The 20,732-nt window shown below is 46.7% G+C and overlaps 1 protein-coding gene across 2 annotated transcripts in view; it reads right to left on the bottom strand.

Moving 5' to 3' along the window:
* Nucleotides 1-20,732, bottom strand: part of BRWD3 (bromodomain and WD repeat domain containing 3) — a 1,513,493-nt gene that overhangs the window by 1,252,782 nt on the left and 239,979 nt on the right. For both annotated transcript variants that reach the window (XM_085607835.1, XM_085607833.1), the window contains 2 exons: nt 15,713-15,817; nt 13,252-13,405 (listed from right to left, as the gene is read on the bottom strand). In XM_085607835.1, coding sequence (XP_085463961.1) covers nt 13,252-13,405; nt 15,713-15,817 — 259 coding nt within the window. The remainder of the gene's footprint in view (nt 1-13,251; nt 13,406-15,712; nt 15,818-20,732) is intronic.

The raw sequence follows: 20,732 nt of genomic DNA, 5'->3' as shown, positions 1-20,732 counted from the left end.
CTGTGTCATTTGCCAAAGAATGTTCTTGTTTTTAAAACAATAAAAACAGATTTCAAAAAAAAAAAAATGAATTAAGATCATCAAACAATTTCGTCAGCTGTGCCTGGTGTGTCAACTGTACACTACTGCTGTCCGTGTCCTCAGGAGTCTTACCCGTCTCTGTGCCAGCTCCCGATGACTTTCTACGGTCCCGGAGTAGTTCCGCACCACCCGCAGCGCCTCAGTCCTTTCCCTCTCTGTCTGGGAAGAGCTGGGTGTCTTCAGAGTGGCAGGACGCCGCCGCGACCTCCGGTGGCACGGAGGCAGCCGCTCCGAAGGTGCACACGCCCCAGGCTCCCCAGCCGGCCTCCAATCTGTTTTGTAAGTTTCGAGCCAAACCCATGACTCTGTCAGGTCATCACAAAAGTGCGTTGTGCCATCGAGGATAACCCGAAGTCAGGCCGGAAACATCAAAGAATATTCCATTCCCTCATCCCTCAGGGCTCTCTTGACGGCCAGGAAAGATGCACGGCGTTGTTGGACTTCCAGCGTATAGTCCGGGCAAATTGAAACCTTGCTGTTATCCACCGTATAGGGCCCAGAGGTGTGTGCTGTCTGCAGGAGGAGGTCTCTTGTCTTTATAATGAAGGAGTCTGGCCACTACCGGACGCAGCGGTCGTACCGGCGCCGGCGGGCGGGCCGGAACTCGGTGAGCCCTTTCCAGCGTGAAGAATTGGGTCAGCCCCTCTGGCGTCACCTTGTCGCAGAGTCAGTCCTCCAGATACTGGAGCATATTAGCCCCTTCCACTCCTTCCGGCAGACCCAAGACGCGGATGTTGTTCCTCCAGTTGCACCCCTCAGCGCCCTCGGCCCTTTTCTCCAACACTAATAACCTATGGGAGACGTCTCCCACCTGTTCAGCGAGGGATTTCTGTGCCGGTTCCAGAGTTGCCAGAGATGTTTCTATCTGCTCCACTCTATCCTCCAGATTGGTATGCTCGGCCCTCAGCAGCCCCAAACACACCGACACAGCAGCAATGTCCTGGTGTAAGGCCTCCCGTGAGTCTGTGATAGCCTGGAGTATTTGAGCCGACTGCTGCTGCACTCCCGTTTCAATGGGAACTTCAGGCGAAGCCGGTCGCTGCTACTCCTGTCCCAAATTATCCTGATCCGGCGGGGCCAGAGCCTGTTTTCCCCTAGGCTTGCCCATTGAGCAGATTGGAGCCTAGGACCACCCCCCCCCCCACCACCCCAGGCCACTCGCCCCACTCCGCACCGTGCCACTTAACCCCAGGCACTATACCAATGTCAATCAAAAGTTCACCCGCACTCTGTGTAGCCCGCGCTGCCCAGGCTGTAAGTACTCCCAGGGTGCTCTCCCCTCAACAGCGCCAACAGCGATCTCAGCTCGCAGGTTGCTCCGGGCAAGAGAGCAAGCAGCCGCCCCGTCAATAATTTAGAGCGCCCGGGGGCCACTGTTTGCCCCGCACCTTCCCTGCACAGTCTAGTTCTGGCCCCCGGTAGGTCTGCCCCCAGCAATGCAGGGCCCGCGTCTGCTCCCCAAACAGGCGGCGCTAACAGGCAGTCCACGGGAGAGGTGAGGAGGGAAGTCCCCCCAGGACTCAATGTCCAACTCTCCCCAGCGCACGTGGGAGATCACTCACCCACAAACACCAACAGCGATCCAGGGTCCAGCCCAAGGTCCTCCCGCACAGTGGTTAACTCGACGCGATCCAAGCCAAGAATCAACACCGCCCGGTACAATTAATCTGCGTCACAAGGCCTGATTGCGCCAAAGCTCCCCTATCAATCTCACCAGGGACCCGCCATGGTCGTCAGCGCCGCAGGGACCTCGTAGCGCTCCGAAGCGTGTCCTCCTCAGAGCAATGCCAGCCCCGACCTCCCGGACTCCGTCAGTCAGGCCCCAGGGCTTCTCACCCAAGATATTTCAGTAGCACGGTGGGCTGCTATCGCTCTGGGCCATCTTGAGCACCTCAGCTGAAATCTCCTCGAGGCTGCCGCTGCAGTTAAGCGTCCCGAGTCTGCCAGGCAGGGGCTGAGATCAACTCCCCAGGGATTCACTACACAGCGGATAAATCAATGGGCCAGCCCGGAGCTCCGAGGTCACGCGTTCGCCGCCATAAGCCTGCAAGCTACGCCCCGCCATTCGTGATCCATCATGCACCTGCAGCGGAGTTCGTCCACCCTGGCGTTCAGTGATATGCCTCGACGTTCCAGCCATGTCCAGAGACGAAGGGCCTCTTGACATAGGGTCCACGACCCCACCCCGCCCTGTGTGTTGCAGTACTACATGGCGGTGGTGTTGTCCATGATGACCTGGACTGCGCTTCCCCGGAAAGAGGGAAGAAATGCCTTGAGTGCAAGACGAATCGCCCGTAGCGCCAGCAGGTTGATGTGGAGCCCGGACTCTGCCAGAGACTAGAGGCCTCTGATCTCCGCCTCTCCCATGTGGCCGCCCCACCCTAGGAGTGATGCATCCATCACCACCATGTACTCTGGTTGGGTAAGGGGGGACTCTCTGCTGTTCTTCAACGTATCGGACGCTATGCTGTTTGTTGGGGGCTGGATGCTGATTGACTAACCCACGGGACTGCGAGGACCACGGAGCATTGCGCTCCACTAACTCTGCTCACCTGGTTCCTCTTCCCGCCTGGTTCCTCCCTCCACTGCCATGCCTCGCGGCCCCCGCTGCGCGGGTGCCGCTCGTTGGCCTCAAAGCGTATAAAACCTTGGCTGGGGCTTCTCAACGGTGGGACTCTCTGCTGTTCTTCAACGTATCGGACGCTATGCTGTTTGTTGGGGGCTGGATGCTGATTGACTAACCCACGGGACTGCGAGGACCACGGAGCATTGCGCTCCACTAACTCTGCTCACCTGGTTCCTCTTCCCGCCTGGTTCCTCCCTCCACTGCCACGCCTCGCGGCCCCCGCTGCGCGGGAGCCGCTCGTTGGCCTCAAAGCGTATAAAACCTTGGCTGGGGCTTCTCAACGGTGGGACTCTCTGCTGTTCTTCAACGTATCGGACGCTATGCTGTTTGTTGGGGGCTGGATGCTGATTGACTAACCCACGGGACTGCGAGGACCACGGAGCATTGCGCTCCACTAACTCTGCTCACCTGGTTCCTCTTCCCGTTCACGCCCCCTACTCCTCCCCCGGGCTTATCTCGGTCTACGCCCAAGCGCGCTAGCGGTACGCGCGCGGTACGAGGCCCGGAACGAAGCCCGGGCAAAGGGCGGGCCCTCTGTGGCCCTCAGAGGCCAGAGGAGGCTGGGCTGGGCCATAACCCTTAGTCGGTTGTACTTCGCTCCCTTGTGCCCTTACTGGTAGGATTATAGGCCATGAATTGTCGTGAAACCAGAAGCATGGCCGCTGTAGGAGCTAAAAAACTTACAGGAACCTTGGATGATTTTATTACTCGCACTCATGCACTAATTGATGAGGGTATAACTTTAATGGATAGGAGAGTGTCCCAAGACCTGGCCATGGCCAAACGATCCTCCTTGGGCCTTATAGCACAGGCACAGACACCCAACACTGATTCTCGGACAGATATACAGGTCCTAGTACATAGTACTGGAGAGACTGGGGATCTTGACGCTTTAAACACCTCGCAGGATCTGGAGGCTTCTCCTAACCTCCATTTCCCATCAGAATGCGGAGTGCAACAAAGCGAGTCAAATACCTCTAACAATATATCCGTCACAAAAGAAAGGGGTCGGACAGAAGGGGCTATCCCTAAGCAAATTCGAAAAACCAACAAATCATCTATTCATAAAGGAAAGAAGGTTCGAATTCCCCCTAACCCCCCTAACATGGATAAATTGCCAGTAGCTTTACCCAATTCCACAGAGGGATCGCATGTGATTAAGAGTGGCTTACCCCTGAGCCTTCCTGATGATACTATTATCGATCATAGCCTGGAGGAAATCCTGGAGTTGACCGGGGAAGCGGGCAACTCAGCAAAATCTCCACTACAGGAGGGCCATGGTTCAAGCATGAGTAATACCACTATTTTTAATATGTTAAAAATACTGCTGGAACCCTTAGAGGCTAGACTACGCTGTTTGGAAACTGTCCTAAAAAACATACATAAGGACATAAGTGCCCCTAGCTTCACCTTGAATAATAGAACTGCCCAGGTTATTATTCCAGCTAAAAAGGGCAATAAGCCTTCGGTGGCTGTTAACAAACCGCTGGAGACCGCAAAAATGACCCCCAAGAATTCCAGTAACGCTATAAATCAGGATGGCATTATTATAAAAGCCCCCAGAACCGATCAAACTCAGAAAATAGATCAATCCCTGATAACAACCAAGAGCAATTCCGCTCAGGCTACATTAAGTGATCACTTATCACAGCCTCTAAATTTTGATGCACCCGATAGAGCCAAGGGCATGGCCCGTAGAAACATCCATCTTCCCCCTGATGCCTGCCCTTACGTAATTATTCTCACTGGCGTTACTGAAATCTCTTCGCCAGAAGTTGAATCGTATCAGGCCCTAAAAAATAAAGTATGTTATTGGCTATCTAAAAATTATCCTCTCCCGCCAAACATACCGTGCAATATTTTAATGATTGAGAGAGCTCCGTGGGTAGGAGGCAATAGAAAAAACCTACAAGGGGACTGTGTAGTGGTCACCTTTGAGAATACTGAGGTGGTAGAGTTTATTTGTAGTAGTGGATCCCCTAGATTCCAGACGAGCACGGTGGTTGCTAGACCTTTGTCTTATTTTTACCTCCCACAAAATCAAGTTGATAACCGATGGAGTTGGTTAAAAGGACCACATGACAGTAAATTTAGACAACGATCTAATCCCCCCTGGGAGATACAACCCCATGGGTGGGAGGAGGGGTGGAATGCGGGATGGAATCAGGTAAGGAGTAGAAGAGGTAGACTACGTCAAGGCGGCCCTCATGTTGGTTCACATTACAGCCAACCCTATCATTACCAACAGTTTACAAATGGTCTGGAAAATCCCTCGCACTTCCCAATAGCTAATCGTTTTGAATGTCTGTCAACCACAGATTGGGTTGACTGACAAACACAGAGCTTGGAACCTGATCGGAGTTCCCAGATTATTCCTACTCAACCAATTAAGGCTGTTGCTATGGAGGATTTGATTAAACTAAACACTTCTTATACTCCTGATAAAGACCCAGCGGAGGGTGGTTGTCGGGGTGCGCTTACCCCCCCTAACGCAGAGTCATCATACTGCAAATTTCTAACCTGGAACGTGGCAGGTTTAAATGTAAAGGCTCAAGACCCCATATGGCAAGGGTTTGTAAAACAATATGACGTCTTGGCAATCCAAGAAACATGGGATACCACTAGAAGCTTCTCATTGGATGGTTTTTGTAGTTTTTCAACCCCAGCAGTGCCAGGAGCGAGAGGCAGAGCAAAGGGTGGCTTACTTACACTATGTTCTCTGAACTTAACGGGGGTCTTTAAAAAATTAGATTCCGCACCCATGAATACGTTAGTTGTGAAGTGGATTTTATCTGATACTAAAGTTTTTTTGATCATTAATTTTTATAACTCCAAGGAGGTTTCTCATGCGAATGAGCATTTGACCTCCTTGTTAGAATTCCTGTCAGTCTATAGACAAGATTGCAATTCCGTCCCAGAGATGGTAATCCTGGGTGATTTTAACATTCATCCCTGTGAGGGAGATTGTTTTAATGATAGATATGGGGGCTTACCGACCGAGGGCATTCCCCATTTTGAACACACAAACGAGGGTGAGTGCCTGGAGACTTTTCTTGCAAACTTAAATCTATTTGAAATTGAGCAGGGCAAAAGTGAACCCAGACCTCCAACATTTATTGGGAGAGACGCCAATACTGTCATAGACTATATTTTTGTATCATCCGGGGTCATGTCTAAGGCACGTGAGTATAGGGTTGTTACTGCTAGTTTCAGTGATCATCACCCTGTCCTCTTAGTGCTGGACCTAGATTGTTTCCGGATTAGCAGATCAACAAGTGTGGCAGCTCCAAATGTTCTGATAACTAAGGATCAGGGAAGGCGCCTTAAGTGGGGGATGATTGTCCCTGAGCAATTCTTTCAAATATTAGCCCAAGAGGCGGAGGCTAATTTGGCAGTGTGCCTAGATCCAACTGCCCCTGGTTCTGATGTTATGGTAGCGTATGAGGAAATATGTACAAGGATCTCTAAGAACTTGGAGTTAAGGCCAGGCGCTCTAAGGAACAAGAAGATCTTTAAATGGTTTAACAAGGATTGCTCGCTAAAACACAGTGCCCTGTTGAAAGCATTAAAACATAAACCCAGAGATAGGCCCTTAGTGACCAAACTAAGGAAAGAATACAAAATTGCAGTCACTAATCGCAAAAACCAAATTAAGGAGGAAGCTTGGGATAGTTTACTATCCACTGATGTATTGAGAGATAGCAAAAAGTTTTGGGCCTTGGTGAACCAGCCTTTCTTTTCCGAGGATGGGAAAACTGATATGGACTGTGTGATCGAAGATGGAAGATGGCTTGGCCACTTTAAACAGATTTATGAATCCACAGCATTAACGCCATCAGTCAGTACCCATGCTACACCTCACCTGAAGTTTAACATCACTGAGGTTGAGAGGGCGATTAAAGATACAAGTAAACATAAGGCCCCGGGCCCGGATGGGGTCCCTGCAGATCTTTACATCCAGTATCCGCAATTTTGGTCAAAAATACTAACCAATGTGTTTAATGCGATACCTGCAGCTGGTTTTCCTTCCTCCTGGTCTACCTCCATTATCGTGCCTATTTTTAAGAAAGGGAATAGGGGGGACCCTGCCTGCTATAGACCAATCTCCCTGTTGGACTCTGCCGTTAAGATTCTGGGCAGAGTTATTTTGCAAAGAATGGGGGACTGGCTAGGGGAGAGCGGGACCCTATCGGACTTACAGTACGGTTTCAGAGCACATAGAGGGACCATGGACCAATGTTTAAACCTTCACCTTATCATTAGTAAATACACTGTGGCGAAGGGTGGGCTTCTTTATTTGGGATTTATGGACTTATCTTCTGCTTTCGATTTGGTAAATCGCTCAAAACTTTGGATTATTTTGCGAGACATGGGTTTGGATAGCACCTTGGTTAATTTTTTGCACGACCTTCACCAAAATCTGTCGGCCTCGGTTAGGGTCACAAGGGAAGGGAGATGCACTGCGAAGTTTAGGTCAGGAAGAGGGGTCAGACAAGGCTGCATTCTGGCCCCTCTCCTTTTTACACTATATATTAATTCCTTGGGGAAATCCCTGGATTCAGCTACCTTGGACATACCGCATATGGGGGGGCTACCCATTCCGGTACTGCTGTATGCGGACGATGCCGTCCTTGTAGCTCGGACTGGTACGGGCCTGCAAAGATTATTAGATCATTTTGGTGGTTTCATGGAAGCCTTGGACCTAAAGATCAACACCACTAAATCCCATGTTATGGTTACAGGCTCACGGAGGAAAAACATGAAGATTAGGGCCTTTAGCTGTAACAATTCCCCAATTTCGAGGGTACCCTTTTTTTGTTACTTAGGAGTCACTTTTGATGAGAAAGGAACTTGGGGTGCCCAACTAAAGTTAAAGGAGAATGGTGTAAGTAGATCTACCACAGCTCTTATGCATTTTGCTAAAAGATTGGGTTCGAGACCCATGGAAGCCATGACTTGTATTTATAGAGCCAAATGTGTGGCAATTGCATCCTATGGGGCAGACATATGGGGCTACGTTTCAGCCCCAGGCATTCAAATCGTAGAAAACAATTTTATACGAGCCTTGTTATCACTCCCGAAATCATCCCCCACATATTCAATACATAACGAAATAGGTTTGGGTTATGTCACCGATCTCCTAAAAATGTCCCCACTGTTATGTTGGATTAAAACCTGGACAAACGAGGAGATCACATTGAACCACTGCATTCTAAAAGATTGCATGTCTTTGGACAAAGCAGATAGTATACCTTGGCTAGCGTATGTTAGAGCGGCATGCGCTAGGCTAGGTCGCCCGGATATGTACTCTTCTCCACAGAACCTTAAAAAAGAAGATGTAAAGTGGGTCAAGCAGCACTTTCGAAATATGTTGGAAGCTGAGAGGGAAACGGTTGAGCTTTGTAAACCAATGGTAAGATCACTCTACCAACTTTCGTCGTCTTTGGCCATGGAACCTTATTTAAAATATGTTACTAAACCATATCATCGTTTTCTACTTATAAGGTTCAGGTTCAATCTGATACACCTTGTGCTTGGCTCGTATACAAAGTGGGGTATCCCAGAAGAATCCCCACCCTGCTCCTGCGATTTTTTCTCTACACAGGATACCCTGCACCTAGTGATGCTTTGTGATCATTATTTGGTGGCCCGCAAAAAATTTCTTTTTCCTATTCTGAAAGACTTAAATTTTGCGCAGGTACGGCCGGCTCTATTATATTTACAGATGTTGAACTCGGTACAGGTTACATATGGTGTAGCGTGTTTTTTGGTAGCAGCCGCTAGACAAAAGAAAATCAGTCTGGCCACAAAGATCAATCACCAAACCTGACATTTGTAAATTTGGCACTCCTCATTTTTATTGATATGTTCCTTTTATTTTAGGATTTGCAATCACTTCTTAAATCCGTTTTACTGAATTTTTAATGTTATCTTATGTATTTTGTATTGCTTTTATGGTTTTTAGTAACCGAATAAAGTTCTTTGACTGACTGACTGGGTAAGGGGGAGGGATCTGCTGTTGACCCAGTTTGTTGGCCACCACTGCAATTGGCATGCAGTGCCCTCAGGGATCTGGACGCAATCGGACAGGTTCCTCTGATGCTGTGCCCACTGGAACTTCAGGTCCTACTGCAGAGCCCGCATATGCCATCTGGCATGATCCACCTGCAGGAGGCCATCAGACCCAGCAGGCGCAGGGTCACCTTGACCAAAACCTGGGATAGAGGCTGAAAGATGGGAATCATAGCCTGAATATCCCATACTCGCTGCTCAGGAGGATAGACCGGATACTACATTGTGTCCAGAACCGCTCCAATGAAGAGGAGCATCTGAGAAGGAGCCAGGTGCGACTTCGGCATGTTGATAGAAAACCCAGCGAATGTAGGAGGTCAGCCGTAATCTGGAGGTGGGAGTCGACAGCCTGGGTCGAGCCTACATTCAACAGCCAGTCGTTGAGATAGGGGAAGACTGGAACCACTGATATGCGCACATGAGGCGCGACAACTGCCATGACTTTCGTGAACAAGCGAGGGGCGCTGGTAAGGCCAAAGGGGAGCACGGTAAACTGAAAGTGCTCGTGGCCTAACGTGAACCGCAAGTAATGCCGGTGGGCCGGCAGGACAGGAATGTGAAAGTAAGCATCCTGCAAGTACAAAGCTAACATCCAGTCTCCAGGGTCGAGGGCAAAAAGGACCTGAGCTAGCGCAACCATTTTGAACGTCTCCTTCCGCAGGAAGCGGTTGACGTTCCTGAGATCCAAGTTAGGACGCAGGCCTTTGTCCTTCTTGGGCACCAGAAAGTAGTGGGAATAGCAACCACGCCATACTTCTGGGGCAGAAACTCGCTCGATGGCTCCCTTGGCCAAGAGAGCCGTAACTTCCTGTTGGAGAAGGGCCAGATGATCCTCCAACATGAGATGGTACTGAGGAATCGCTTCGTAGAAACTCCGAAGCTGGGTAGGGGTCGCACCGGGTCCTGGGTAGGGAGGGAAACCCGGAGTCGACCCAACGGGCTCCGCACCCGGAGCCGGAGGAGGGACGCCGCCCGCATCCCTCGTCGCATCGGCCGACGTACGGGGAGAAGTCGAAGAACGGTAATGCTTCTTCGACTTCTTCTTGTGCTTCGACTTACCGGAGGAGTGCGAAGACTTGGGGAAGATTGGTGGTGGTGGTGACTCCGCAACCGGTCCCTCGACCTCCCACACGACTGGGCCCTCGAGCGGCGCGGAGCGGACTGCTGGGCCTCGAGAAGCTTTCTGGACCGTGCCTGCAAAGACTTCGGATTCATGGTTCAGCAGTCGGAACACAACTTGGAGTTGTGGTCGGTTTCCAGACAGAACAAGCACACGCTTTGCCGATTCCGTCACCGACATCAGCCGTCGGCAGGAACCGCAAGCCTTGAAACCAGGCATCCCTGACGTGCACCAGGAGTCAAAGACTCAAAAACTACGTCGACAAAAGTCCGCAAAAAGTCAGTCAAAAAGTGACTGGAGGTACCTTTCTCTCCGGATCTGTGCTGGCTGGTGTGGATAAAGAACCGCAAGCCTTGAAACCAGGCATCCCTGACGTGCACCAGGAGTCAAAGACTCAAAAACTACGTCGACAAAAGTCCGCAAAAAGTCAGTCAAAAAGTGACTGGAGGTACCTTTCTCTCCGGATCTGTGCTGGCTGGTGTGGATAAAGAAAGAAGTGATGTCAGGGCGGCATCTAAGTAGCTACAGCAATGTCATCTCGGCGACCACAATGCCAACAACGAACGCGGAGCCGACCGACGCCACCTTTCGACGCGTAGGGATACTGCGGACCAAAAATTCCCCGGATCCAGTCTGACGCCGGGGGTAATTCTAACGTGAGAAATCTATAACTAATTGTCTCTTTCAGATATACACACACACACACACACACAGACATATATACATATATATACACACACACACACACACACACACACACAAAAACATATATATATATATGTGTATATACAAATATACATAAACACACAACCCGGGGGGTAGGTTCCCAGAGATTGCCAAAAGCTCGGAGAGGTGGGTCCCCTTAATAATAATACATGGGCTTCAGGGATGTAGGTGTTCGGATCTGGCGAAGGCTTAGGTAGGGTGGATGTGCACCCCCCATCCCCTTAATATTATACCAGCCTTGAGGAATCGAGTCCCCGGCGCCTAATTGAGGCTTGGCAAGGGGGGCCGCATGTCCCTCTCCTCAGTAAAGAGTATGCGCTGCCCACTCTGGGAGTAAAAAAAAAAAAAAAAACACAAAAAAGTTGGAGACTGCCATATTATTTTAAAAAAATATATAATTAAAAAAAGAATCTGCATTGGGGATCCTCCGCCTTGATCCCACAAAAGATGCAGCTTTTTTAGTTCTTTATTTAATTTCTTATGGGACAGGAGCACCCCAGTCCTAAAATGGCTTCTACCACATCTTTGGTGATGTGGTGGAAGCCAATCGGATCTTATCGCAAGATCTCTTGGCTCTTCGGATCATTCGCGGTATGAAATATACACATTTTTCAACCTTATTTTTCAGAAACTACTGAATGGATTTACACCAAATCACACTCTCTGGACCTAGATCTAGCTTTCTCCAAATTTGGTGTAATTCTGTTAAGCACATGGAGAAAGCGCATTTGGGGGTGACGTGGGGGGGAGAGAGAGAGAGATTGTGTGTGTGCGCGTGTGTGTGTGTAAAGAACAAGTTACTTACCTTCGTAACGATGTATCTGTAAGAAACATTAGTTAGTTAGATTCCTCACCTTAGAATATCCCCAGGCGTCAGACTGGATCCGGAAGATTTTTGTAGCAATACCCCTTGCGCGTCGCTAGGCGTCGTCTGCGGCTCCGCGTCCGTCGTTGGCGTCGTGCGCCGGAATGACGTCGTCGGAGTACTTAGACGCCGCCTTCGCGCGCTGACGTCAGTTCTTGTACATAGCTTTCCGCGCCAGGAACGCAGAGCCATGCAAGAGACCGACACAGGTGCCAAAAAATCTAGGGCCCTGAAAAGGATAACCTTAACCCTAGATGTCAGTTCGCAGAACGGGGAGGATGGGTGGGTCGGTGAGGAATCTAACTAACTAATGTTTCTTACAGATACATCGTTACCGAAGGTAAGTAACTTGTTCATCTGAGAGAAACACGTTAGTTAGATTCCTCACCTTAGAATAGATACCCAAGCAATACCATCCCCGGTGGTGGGTCTGCGAACCAAGATCACACCAGAAAGTCCTGGAGGACAGAACGGCCAAAGAAGCCATCCCTCCGGACTTGGCTGTCTAGGCAATAGTGCCCGGCAAACGTGTGCAGCGAAACCCACGTCGCCGCCTGACAGATGTCCTGCAAAGGGACTCCCCGTCCCAAAGCAGTAGTAGCCGCCGTGGCCCGAGTAGAATGGGCTCGCAGCCCAACAGGAGGGTCCTTTTTTGCCAAGGAATAACAGATTTTTATACACAAAACGACCCACCGGGAGATGGTCCGTTTGTGCACAGCTTTTCCCTTCTTAGCACCCACGTAGCCGATGAAAAGCTGGTCGTCCACCCGGAACTGTTTCGTGCGGTCCAAATAAAAGGAGAGCGCACGTTTTGGGTCCAGACGGTGGAGCCGCTCTTCCTCTTTGGAAGGATGCGGAGGTGGAAAGAAGGTGGGCAAGGTGACAGATTGCCCAAGATGAAAGGGGGTCACCACTTTCGGTAGAAAGGAAGGACGAGGCCGAAGGACAACCTTGTCCGGATGAACAGATAGAAAAGGAGGCTTGGACGACAGAGCCTGGAGCTCACTCACCCGTCTAGCCGAGGTGATGGCTACCAGGAAAGCAGTCTTAAGAGTGAGAAGACGAAGAGGACAATTGTGAAGAGGCTCAAAGGGAGCGCACATCAGAAATGTTAAGACAAGGTTCAAGTCCCACTGAGGCATTACGAAAGGGACAGGAGGGAACGTGTGAGTAATGCCTTTAAGAAAGCGTGACACTACAGGGTCGCAGGCCTTGAAACCAGGCATCCTACCGGCACCAGAGTCGAGAAGTGACCAAAAAGAGTCGAAAAAGATAGTCAAAAATTGAATAAAGGGGTAGCTCTCCCGGATCGGCGCTTACTGGCGCGGAAAAAAGAAGAACTGACGTCAGCGCGCGAGGGCGGCGTCTAAGTACTCCGACGACGTCATTCCGGCGCACGACGCCAACGACGGACGCGGAGCCGCAGACGACGCCTAGCGACGCGCAAGGGGTATTGCTACAAAAATCTTCCGGATCCAGTCTGACGCCTGGGGATATTCTAAGGTGAGGAATCTAACTAACGTGTTTCTTTCAGATATACGCAGACCAAGTTTTGTGTGTCCTATCTATGCACAGTATTAATCCTATCAAGCTGCACAGTCAAGGTTTTCTAACAACTTAAAATCAACTTTTTTTTATACCTAAAGCAGTTTTAAAATTAATATATTTTTGTGTACCAAAAAATCACAATGAAAAGGCACCTTTCGGGCATACTGAAAAAATATGAATTAATGAACAGGCAGTTACTTCTCATTTACTCACAGATAGATTATGCAGTAGTTGTCCTGTGTAGGAGTTCCACACTTTTAACAGTAAATTGTTAACTGCAGTGATCACTGATGTATCAAATCGATCCCATGCAACCATAGTGACTTTCAGCTTAGCTGCCTTGTCCTCAGCCAAGGGCAAGTTATCCCTAAGGAAATTAACGTTTATTAGTATAGTCATTTAAAATGATTGCAGCATTTTAAACAAAGTTCTAATGTGCATCTGGGGACAAATATTCTTCATACAACACTCTGATAATAAAAAGTTAGTGTGACAGAAACGTGAAGAAGGATTTACTAAACAAACACTTCACTTAAGCTTTGAGTTGTTGATGGAAGCTGAAGTTACAATTCTAGTTATGATTTTAATGGGACTATAGCAGTGAGGTAAATAACATGATTAGTAAGGGACTGTATAACCGGTCCTATATAGGTAACCTTTGGTTAATATCCTATACACATAGTGTGAATGAGCAGAAAGATAACACTTATAAATATAGTATTCATATCTCTGGGAGATTAGTGGCTGGGAACACGTTAGAAAAATTTGGGTTTTGGACCAGAGATGTTTTACGGCATGGGCAAAGTGGGCAATTACCTGAGAAAGTGATCTTTTTATCTCACCTGTGAATAGTTCTTTATCACAGTCACTCCTCTCTCTCTGATTGCCTCTACCTCTTTCCCTCTCTCTACCCAGCATCTTCCTAAGGATTTTTGGGGCACTGTGCGACACATAGTTCATCTGTTTTAGTGTGACAGCATTTCTGAAAATTTACGTAAAACTGAATATTGTTTGGCATCAGAGGGGTTGAATTAGCAGAGAATACGTAATAGAAGTTAAAGTTGTTCCAAACAGGGGGCCCCAAAATGTGCTGTGCTTGGCCCCAAAAATCCTAAACATACCATTGATTTGGACACCTTGATGACAGGTACAGAAAAAGGCTACCTCTTATACTTCATGTTGAAGACAAGAGGACACAATGTAATTTAAAATCGGACCTCTTCTTTTAAGAAGAGGCTCACTTCCTTCTCCATGTTCACACACCTCAGTAACTGGCAATGTGGTTTAAAGATGGATTTGTGAGATTATGTATTTTGCAGATGGACTTCACAAGGGACACCATCTTTGCACTCAAATTGAAAAGGTGTCTTTTGAAATAGGGGCGATCCAGAATACAGATCACCATTGTCTTTGTTATCAATTAAGGCAATGAAAGAAAGGCTTCTAATTCACTGGCTATGCAAGCAATACTTTTCGATCCCCCATAGTCAGGAGAAACTGCATATTCAGAAAGAGTTATTAGAAAACTGGTTAACAGAATGAATTGGGAAGAAGCGTGTGATGAAGCCTGCAGGGGATAGCCTAAATCATTTGACCACTAACAAGAGCTGGCTGACAAGTGATAGTATTCCACCTGTTGTTGTAACTCCAGATGGAATTCTGCACCTTGCCATTATGAGTGGCCCAATGCCACCCAGTCAAGAATAACCAAATCCCCGCACTCGATAATTTGAGTCTCAGAGACACTAACTGACTTCTTTGTGTGTAAATGCGCACCAGGTGAAATTACTGCAGGGACAGTGGTTGAGGACAGGCACAGAGCCTGGCCCCTGCCGGAACTAAGCAGCACCAAGGAGGAAGAACAGGCCCAGACTATTAGCAAATACTGGAGCTGAGTGAATTATCTGTAGCTCCTCGCCTACATAAAGGAAAACACTGGGGGGGGGGTGGGGGGAAGGGGTAGTAAGCAATACTGCCCAGGACTTCCCCTACTATGCCCGGACCACCTGAATACTACCCTGCAACACTAAACTGGTCTGGGAAAGTGGCAGATGCGACATTTGAAGCCATTTGTAAATGGTATTTGGAAGCCATTTTTATTCTAAGTGTTTTAGGCCAATCACAAATCAGAAAGGGGAAACAACGAAAGAAAGGCAACAAAGGCCAAAAAATAGGAAGAATCAGAGTGAGAATGTTTGGTTACAACAGGGTCAAACTACAACTTTAAAAGTGGCAGATCTCATCTGGGGATCCCATTTCAGGTCCTGCCTGCAGCTGATGACTGTTCTGATCATTTGTGAAACAATGGAAAGGAGGAGGCTAGAGTAAGCCAATGGCTAAGAGATGTACACGCACAGCTACTTTTACCTTTGATACTTTCCAATTTACAGTACAGTTCTGTTATACCAACTACAATAAAAATGTTGCTGACAATATTCCTCTTACTTTACCAGAACATTTCATGTGCAGGTTCATTTCGTTTTGGGTTTATTCTTTTATGACACGCCTGTGAGTAATGTAAAGTAAACGTCACATTAAAGTGTACTATAACCCAAAGCTTCTAAGAGGTGTACAGAAGTTGCAATAGGACACTGCTCAATTTTCATGATGTATTAAAAAATAAGATGATTGAAATTAAAAAATCATACAGAATATGAAATTCATAATTCATTACCCTGCCATTTTAGTCGTCATATCCAGTAGGATACTTTTCCACTCTTGCTGCTGGTACTGCCAGATCCGTGCTGTTCCATCTCTGCTCCCGCTAATGAAACGTAAACTGAAAACAAAAATGAGAAAGAATATCAGTTGTTTTATTTAACTTTTGGTATATATACCCCTCAAACATAAAAAAAACTAGTATGTGCATGCAAAATCTACTTCATGATCATAAACATGTAGGATGCTTTTAACTACAAAAAATCAGCTATTACCATAAAAGACTAATAAAATCCTTACAAATTGTGAGCACACAGGGCCACTTCTTTATGCTAAATACCCCTAATAAATCGGCCTGCCCTGATCTACATGGGAGGGCTCAAATATAAGGAAACACAAGAGTGGACTCTTTAACTTATAGCATTATTTTGAGAGTTTGGCCAGAAAGCAGACAGTTGACAGTCTCATTCACTGTCCTTGATGAGAAAAATAGGTGAACATGCCCGGCGGTAAGACAAAATATGGAAGCGATATTAAGTGCCTCTGTGGGATTTTGCTTAGGGTTCTCGATTTTCATTCTGTATAGATGTCTGGTAATGCTCCCTTGCCTCAGAACACAGTGGGGCAAGATGGACTAGGGGCCAAGTGTGTTGCATGTAAAACAGAGAAACTGGAGCAATCCTGGCAAAAGACAAAGCACAGATCCATGAAACACAAACAAACACCCTGATAAATCTTCCTCACAACAAAAGAGGAATTTCCAATCCTGACAACTGAAACGTGAGGTGTGTGCCCTGAAAATCTACTGCACCCATTTAATTTCTAGCATCCTGAAGTTCTTATGTTTGCCATCCAGAATGTACTCTCCCTATGGACTTTTCTTTCACACAAAAAAAGTGACAAGTAATTCCTTGTTCTTTCTGACAAAGGAAAAATTCACTGCATGCTTCGAACTTAGGAAGGGGACTTCCGCTTCAACCTTAAAACGATGGTGGTGGCAAGAGTTCTTCAATGGAATAGCGGGTGAAGGCACCATCTGTTTCAAGGCAAGGCAAGTTTACATCCAGATACTTTACCAAATCTCCTTTACAAAAATGCAAAAGGTTCAACTGCAGCACTAAGTCAAGGTACATCTTCAATAGTAGTCCCTATTTGGTCATGGACAGTCGACAATTATTCAGATTCCTTGATCAGGTTCCAGCACAAAATACACTAGATACATGTTTTACGACCAGAAGTACACAAGCTATGTGGCTCAGATGCTGCTAACTGCAAACTGTCCTCCACACAACATAAGATTTAGGCCAATAAGAAAGAGCAAAACAGAGATTCAGTATGTCTTTTGTGAGCTGGACCACTTTGCCAGATTAATTGTGATGCACCCTCCACGCGGTGTGTATGTTAGAAAGGGAACGGAGGGTAGTTTGTATGTGCAGTGATCATCTCTGTGTCGTCACAAAAGACTTGCAGCAACATCCTGCTTTAGGCTGTTTTCATTGATGTCATGTAATGTCATCAAAATACTTTGTCATTTTTCAACCATAAAAGTACATAGACAAATACAATAAATGTACAAAAACACATAAAAGCTAGGCCTAACAACGCAGCCCTAAAATATACTTTTAGTTTGTCTTGTGATAAAACTTTATAATGAATTAAAATTGATAAAACGAAATAACTGCTAAAATGAATCACTTAACACTGTATAAGCATTGGGACACTAAGAGAAAAAAGGCATGGTAGATAAGACAATCCTGTTAGCTACTCCAACGCCCTGCACCTAGTAGACCAACTCTGATGAAGATACTTAGATATAGCACAGACAATTATGTGGGAGGATTCTGTGCGACGAAGCCGCATAGCGACCTCAAATTGACGGCAACCAAGTTGCCTGCATAATGGTATGATCCATGCTTTCCTTGGGCGGGTGTAACCAGGACAAAATAAAATAAAATGCACCAATGATTCCTCGGACTGCTGAAAGATCGGGCATTCAGTGCCTACATGGGTTAGACTATTCCATTTTATTAATAAAGACATTATGGTATTGTGCCATAATGGAACTTAGGGAAAAGTGACTTTGCGGCCAATGGGTCGATAAGTTTTAAAAAGGGCTTGAATAAAAATTCAAGTTTCAAATCTAGAAAAATGGAAGTAAGCATTCCCTTGGGCACATTTTGAAATTCATTAAGATGAATATGGTCCCAAAATGCATTCTTGAGTGTGATCTTGAATAAGTAAACTGTGGATGGCGAGGAGGACCTGTAGTCCCCTAGCCCAATATGTGCTAACATCTTTTGGACATAGAATTACCACTTGATTTTGCCATAAGTGTCCAAGGACGCTACTTCCTCTAGGGCTCCACAATAGTCATCCAGGCCTACTGAGTACTTCAACCTTCTCCAATAGAGTGACAGCCTCAATTGGGCCTAATGTATCATTGAATTAAGACTCATGTACTGTCTTAATGGAATTAATGGGATATTCTTTGGGAGGTTTGTTAAAGATCTCAAAAACGTGTACTCCGCCATCCAAGTTTGGTCAAATTTGTAAGGCCCCATACTTCAGCCCCGTACAAGGCACTAGCTTCAGCCTTAGCTCTCTACACCTTAAGCGAAGGAAAAAAAAAGTCTGGTGCGAGATTTCCTTTAACATTTTAAAATTGCAGCAGCGTGGTGGACTAGATTTAGACTGCTCTTCCCAACCTGGGGTGCCAGTGGCATAGTTTGGAATAACCTAATCCCCAGTCAATAGAACTGAGCCCCTACATGTTTTGTGGGGACTAAGGGCCATAAACTTGGTCTTTGAATGATTTATTACAAGTCCTTGTTTGTTACATAAACCTTTACATTTGTTAGACAGGCCCTGTTAGCTACTCAGAGTTTTTGAAATCAGGGGGGTGATAGTAATAGAATAATAGTAGGGGAATTTTAGCTCCATCCTGGCAAAGGGCATCAAGGCCATCCTCGACACACCACGTCATTCAGGTACAAGGAAAAAATGATCGGGTAAGGACGAGACCTTGCTGGACTCCTTTCTGAATGGAGATCCTTTCTGTCAGTTCCCCAACCCGGCTCGATCTCACTTGAGAATAGGTGTTGTGGTGGAGGCAGACCAAAATGTTCAGAACATCAAATGGAACTACATTGTTCTTCAGGGAAGCCCAAAAGTTCTACGAGCAGGGACATGATACGTCATTTAGTCTGCTTTGTGGGGTGGGTCAAAGGAACAAGTTTCCTGGGGAACATACAAAAAAGGGGGGACAGTGGACCAAAAAGAAACTAATCCTGCACCAATCCAATACAAACACCAATTGAAATTATTCCAAAATTGATATCAATTCTTGTGTGCAAAAACTCCAACAGAGCCCCCTGTCCAAGAGCCTTCCCCTAATACTAGGGGCAACAAAATGCAAAACAAATTTGGAGATGCACCACTTTACAGCAATATCAAAAATTGTCCTTTGAACAATAATTCTCAAAGAGTCCACCAAGTCGTTGGACATTGGTCAATTTTTTTCTTTTCCTTTATTAGTTCTTGCTTTAAAAGACAGCCAGCCAACGCGTTTCGTCCTAACAAAACAGGACTTCTTCAGGGCAAATGTAGAGAAATATATGGAGAATTTGGAGTCATATTCCAGAAACAATGTAATATTACGACTGGGGTAATATTTAACCCTTGCCTTCCGCTCATCAATTTGAGCCGACACAAAATCCAAACGAAACCAAAGGATGGCAAAGAGAAGGTAGGTATTCTTCCAAATTATCTTAATAAAAAGTAATTATTACTCCCTAGGCCATATCAAAGGTGTGGCCAATATCCTCGTTATCGTAAATTCAGCGCCACATCGCAAGTGGCGTTCTTCTGCCATCTCGGGAAAACACAAATCAAATTGATCAATAAAGCATCCCCAGGACGGATCGCCCGCAATATTGAAAGAAAGCATATAAAAAGCAGGAATAAAAAGGACAGGGTCTGGGACACTAGTCACAGGATCAGAAGTAGTATCCACAGTTAGGGAATCACTATCTGGGTGCAGTGTTTCCAGAACGGCATACTAGTCCCTACTCCTGGATATTATGATCATAGGGACCTCAACCAGTGAGTCCACTATTGATGTACCCAGAGGATCATCCCGATTTGATTGGTTCCCTTTTCCAGGGGCAATGGGCCACAAAATGCTGGGGGATTGAATTTAAACCGGCTTGTTGGTCCATCTACAAGGCGATGGCGCAACTTTATGTTCACCAAAACCTCGGCTAGAACCCTCAACTTCAGGTCGAGTCTAATATAGTCGAAGCGCCAAAGGGCTCGGAGAAATCAAGGATGTCAGAGCGGACAACCGAGTAACAATGGTGTCTAGCTCGTATCTGGAAAGGAAAATGTTACTTACCCAGTAAGCATCTGTTCTTGGCATGTAGAGCAGTAGATTCACATGCTTTGCATACTCCTGCCATCTAGTGTTGGGTCTGGATGTTTGCAAGTTGTTTTTCTTCGCAGAAGTTATTCCAGGTAGGCGACTCCTCCTTTCGGTAATAGTGCGCATGGGCATCAACTCCATTGTTAGATTGTTTTCCCGCAGAGGGTGGGAATGGAGTTAGTAAAGGTAGAATAGAGATGTCCATGTGTATGTATACAAGATAGAATGCAACCGGTATAGGTAGCCGGGGAGGGGGGGTGGGCACATGTGAATCTACAGCTGTACATGCCAAGAACAGATGCTTACTGGGTAAGTGTTATTTTCTGTTCGAGGCACGTGAGCTGTAGCTCACATGCTTTGCATAGACTATACAGCAGTATTCTCCCAAAGTGTAGCTAACCTGTAGCTGTTGCAGTTTTTTGAAAAGGTGCTTTACGTACTGCCTGGTTCACATTAGCTTGTTACCTCGCTAACACATCTACACAATAGTGTTTGGTGAATGTGTGCAGTGTAGACCATGTTGCTGCCTTACAGACGTCAGCTAAGGGAATATTCCCTGAGAAGGCCATAGTAGCCCCTAATTTTCATGTGGAATGCACTCAAGGGGGTATTGTCA

This window comes from Triturus cristatus, chromosome 5_2 (assembly GCF_964204655.1).
Source record: "Triturus cristatus chromosome 5_2, aTriCri1.1, whole genome shotgun sequence".
NCBI classification, from domain to species: Eukaryota; Metazoa; Chordata; class Amphibia; order Caudata; family Salamandridae; genus Triturus; species Triturus cristatus.
The sequence above is the reverse complement of the archived record's forward strand: the minus strand, read 5'-3'. Positions and strand labels throughout refer to the sequence as shown.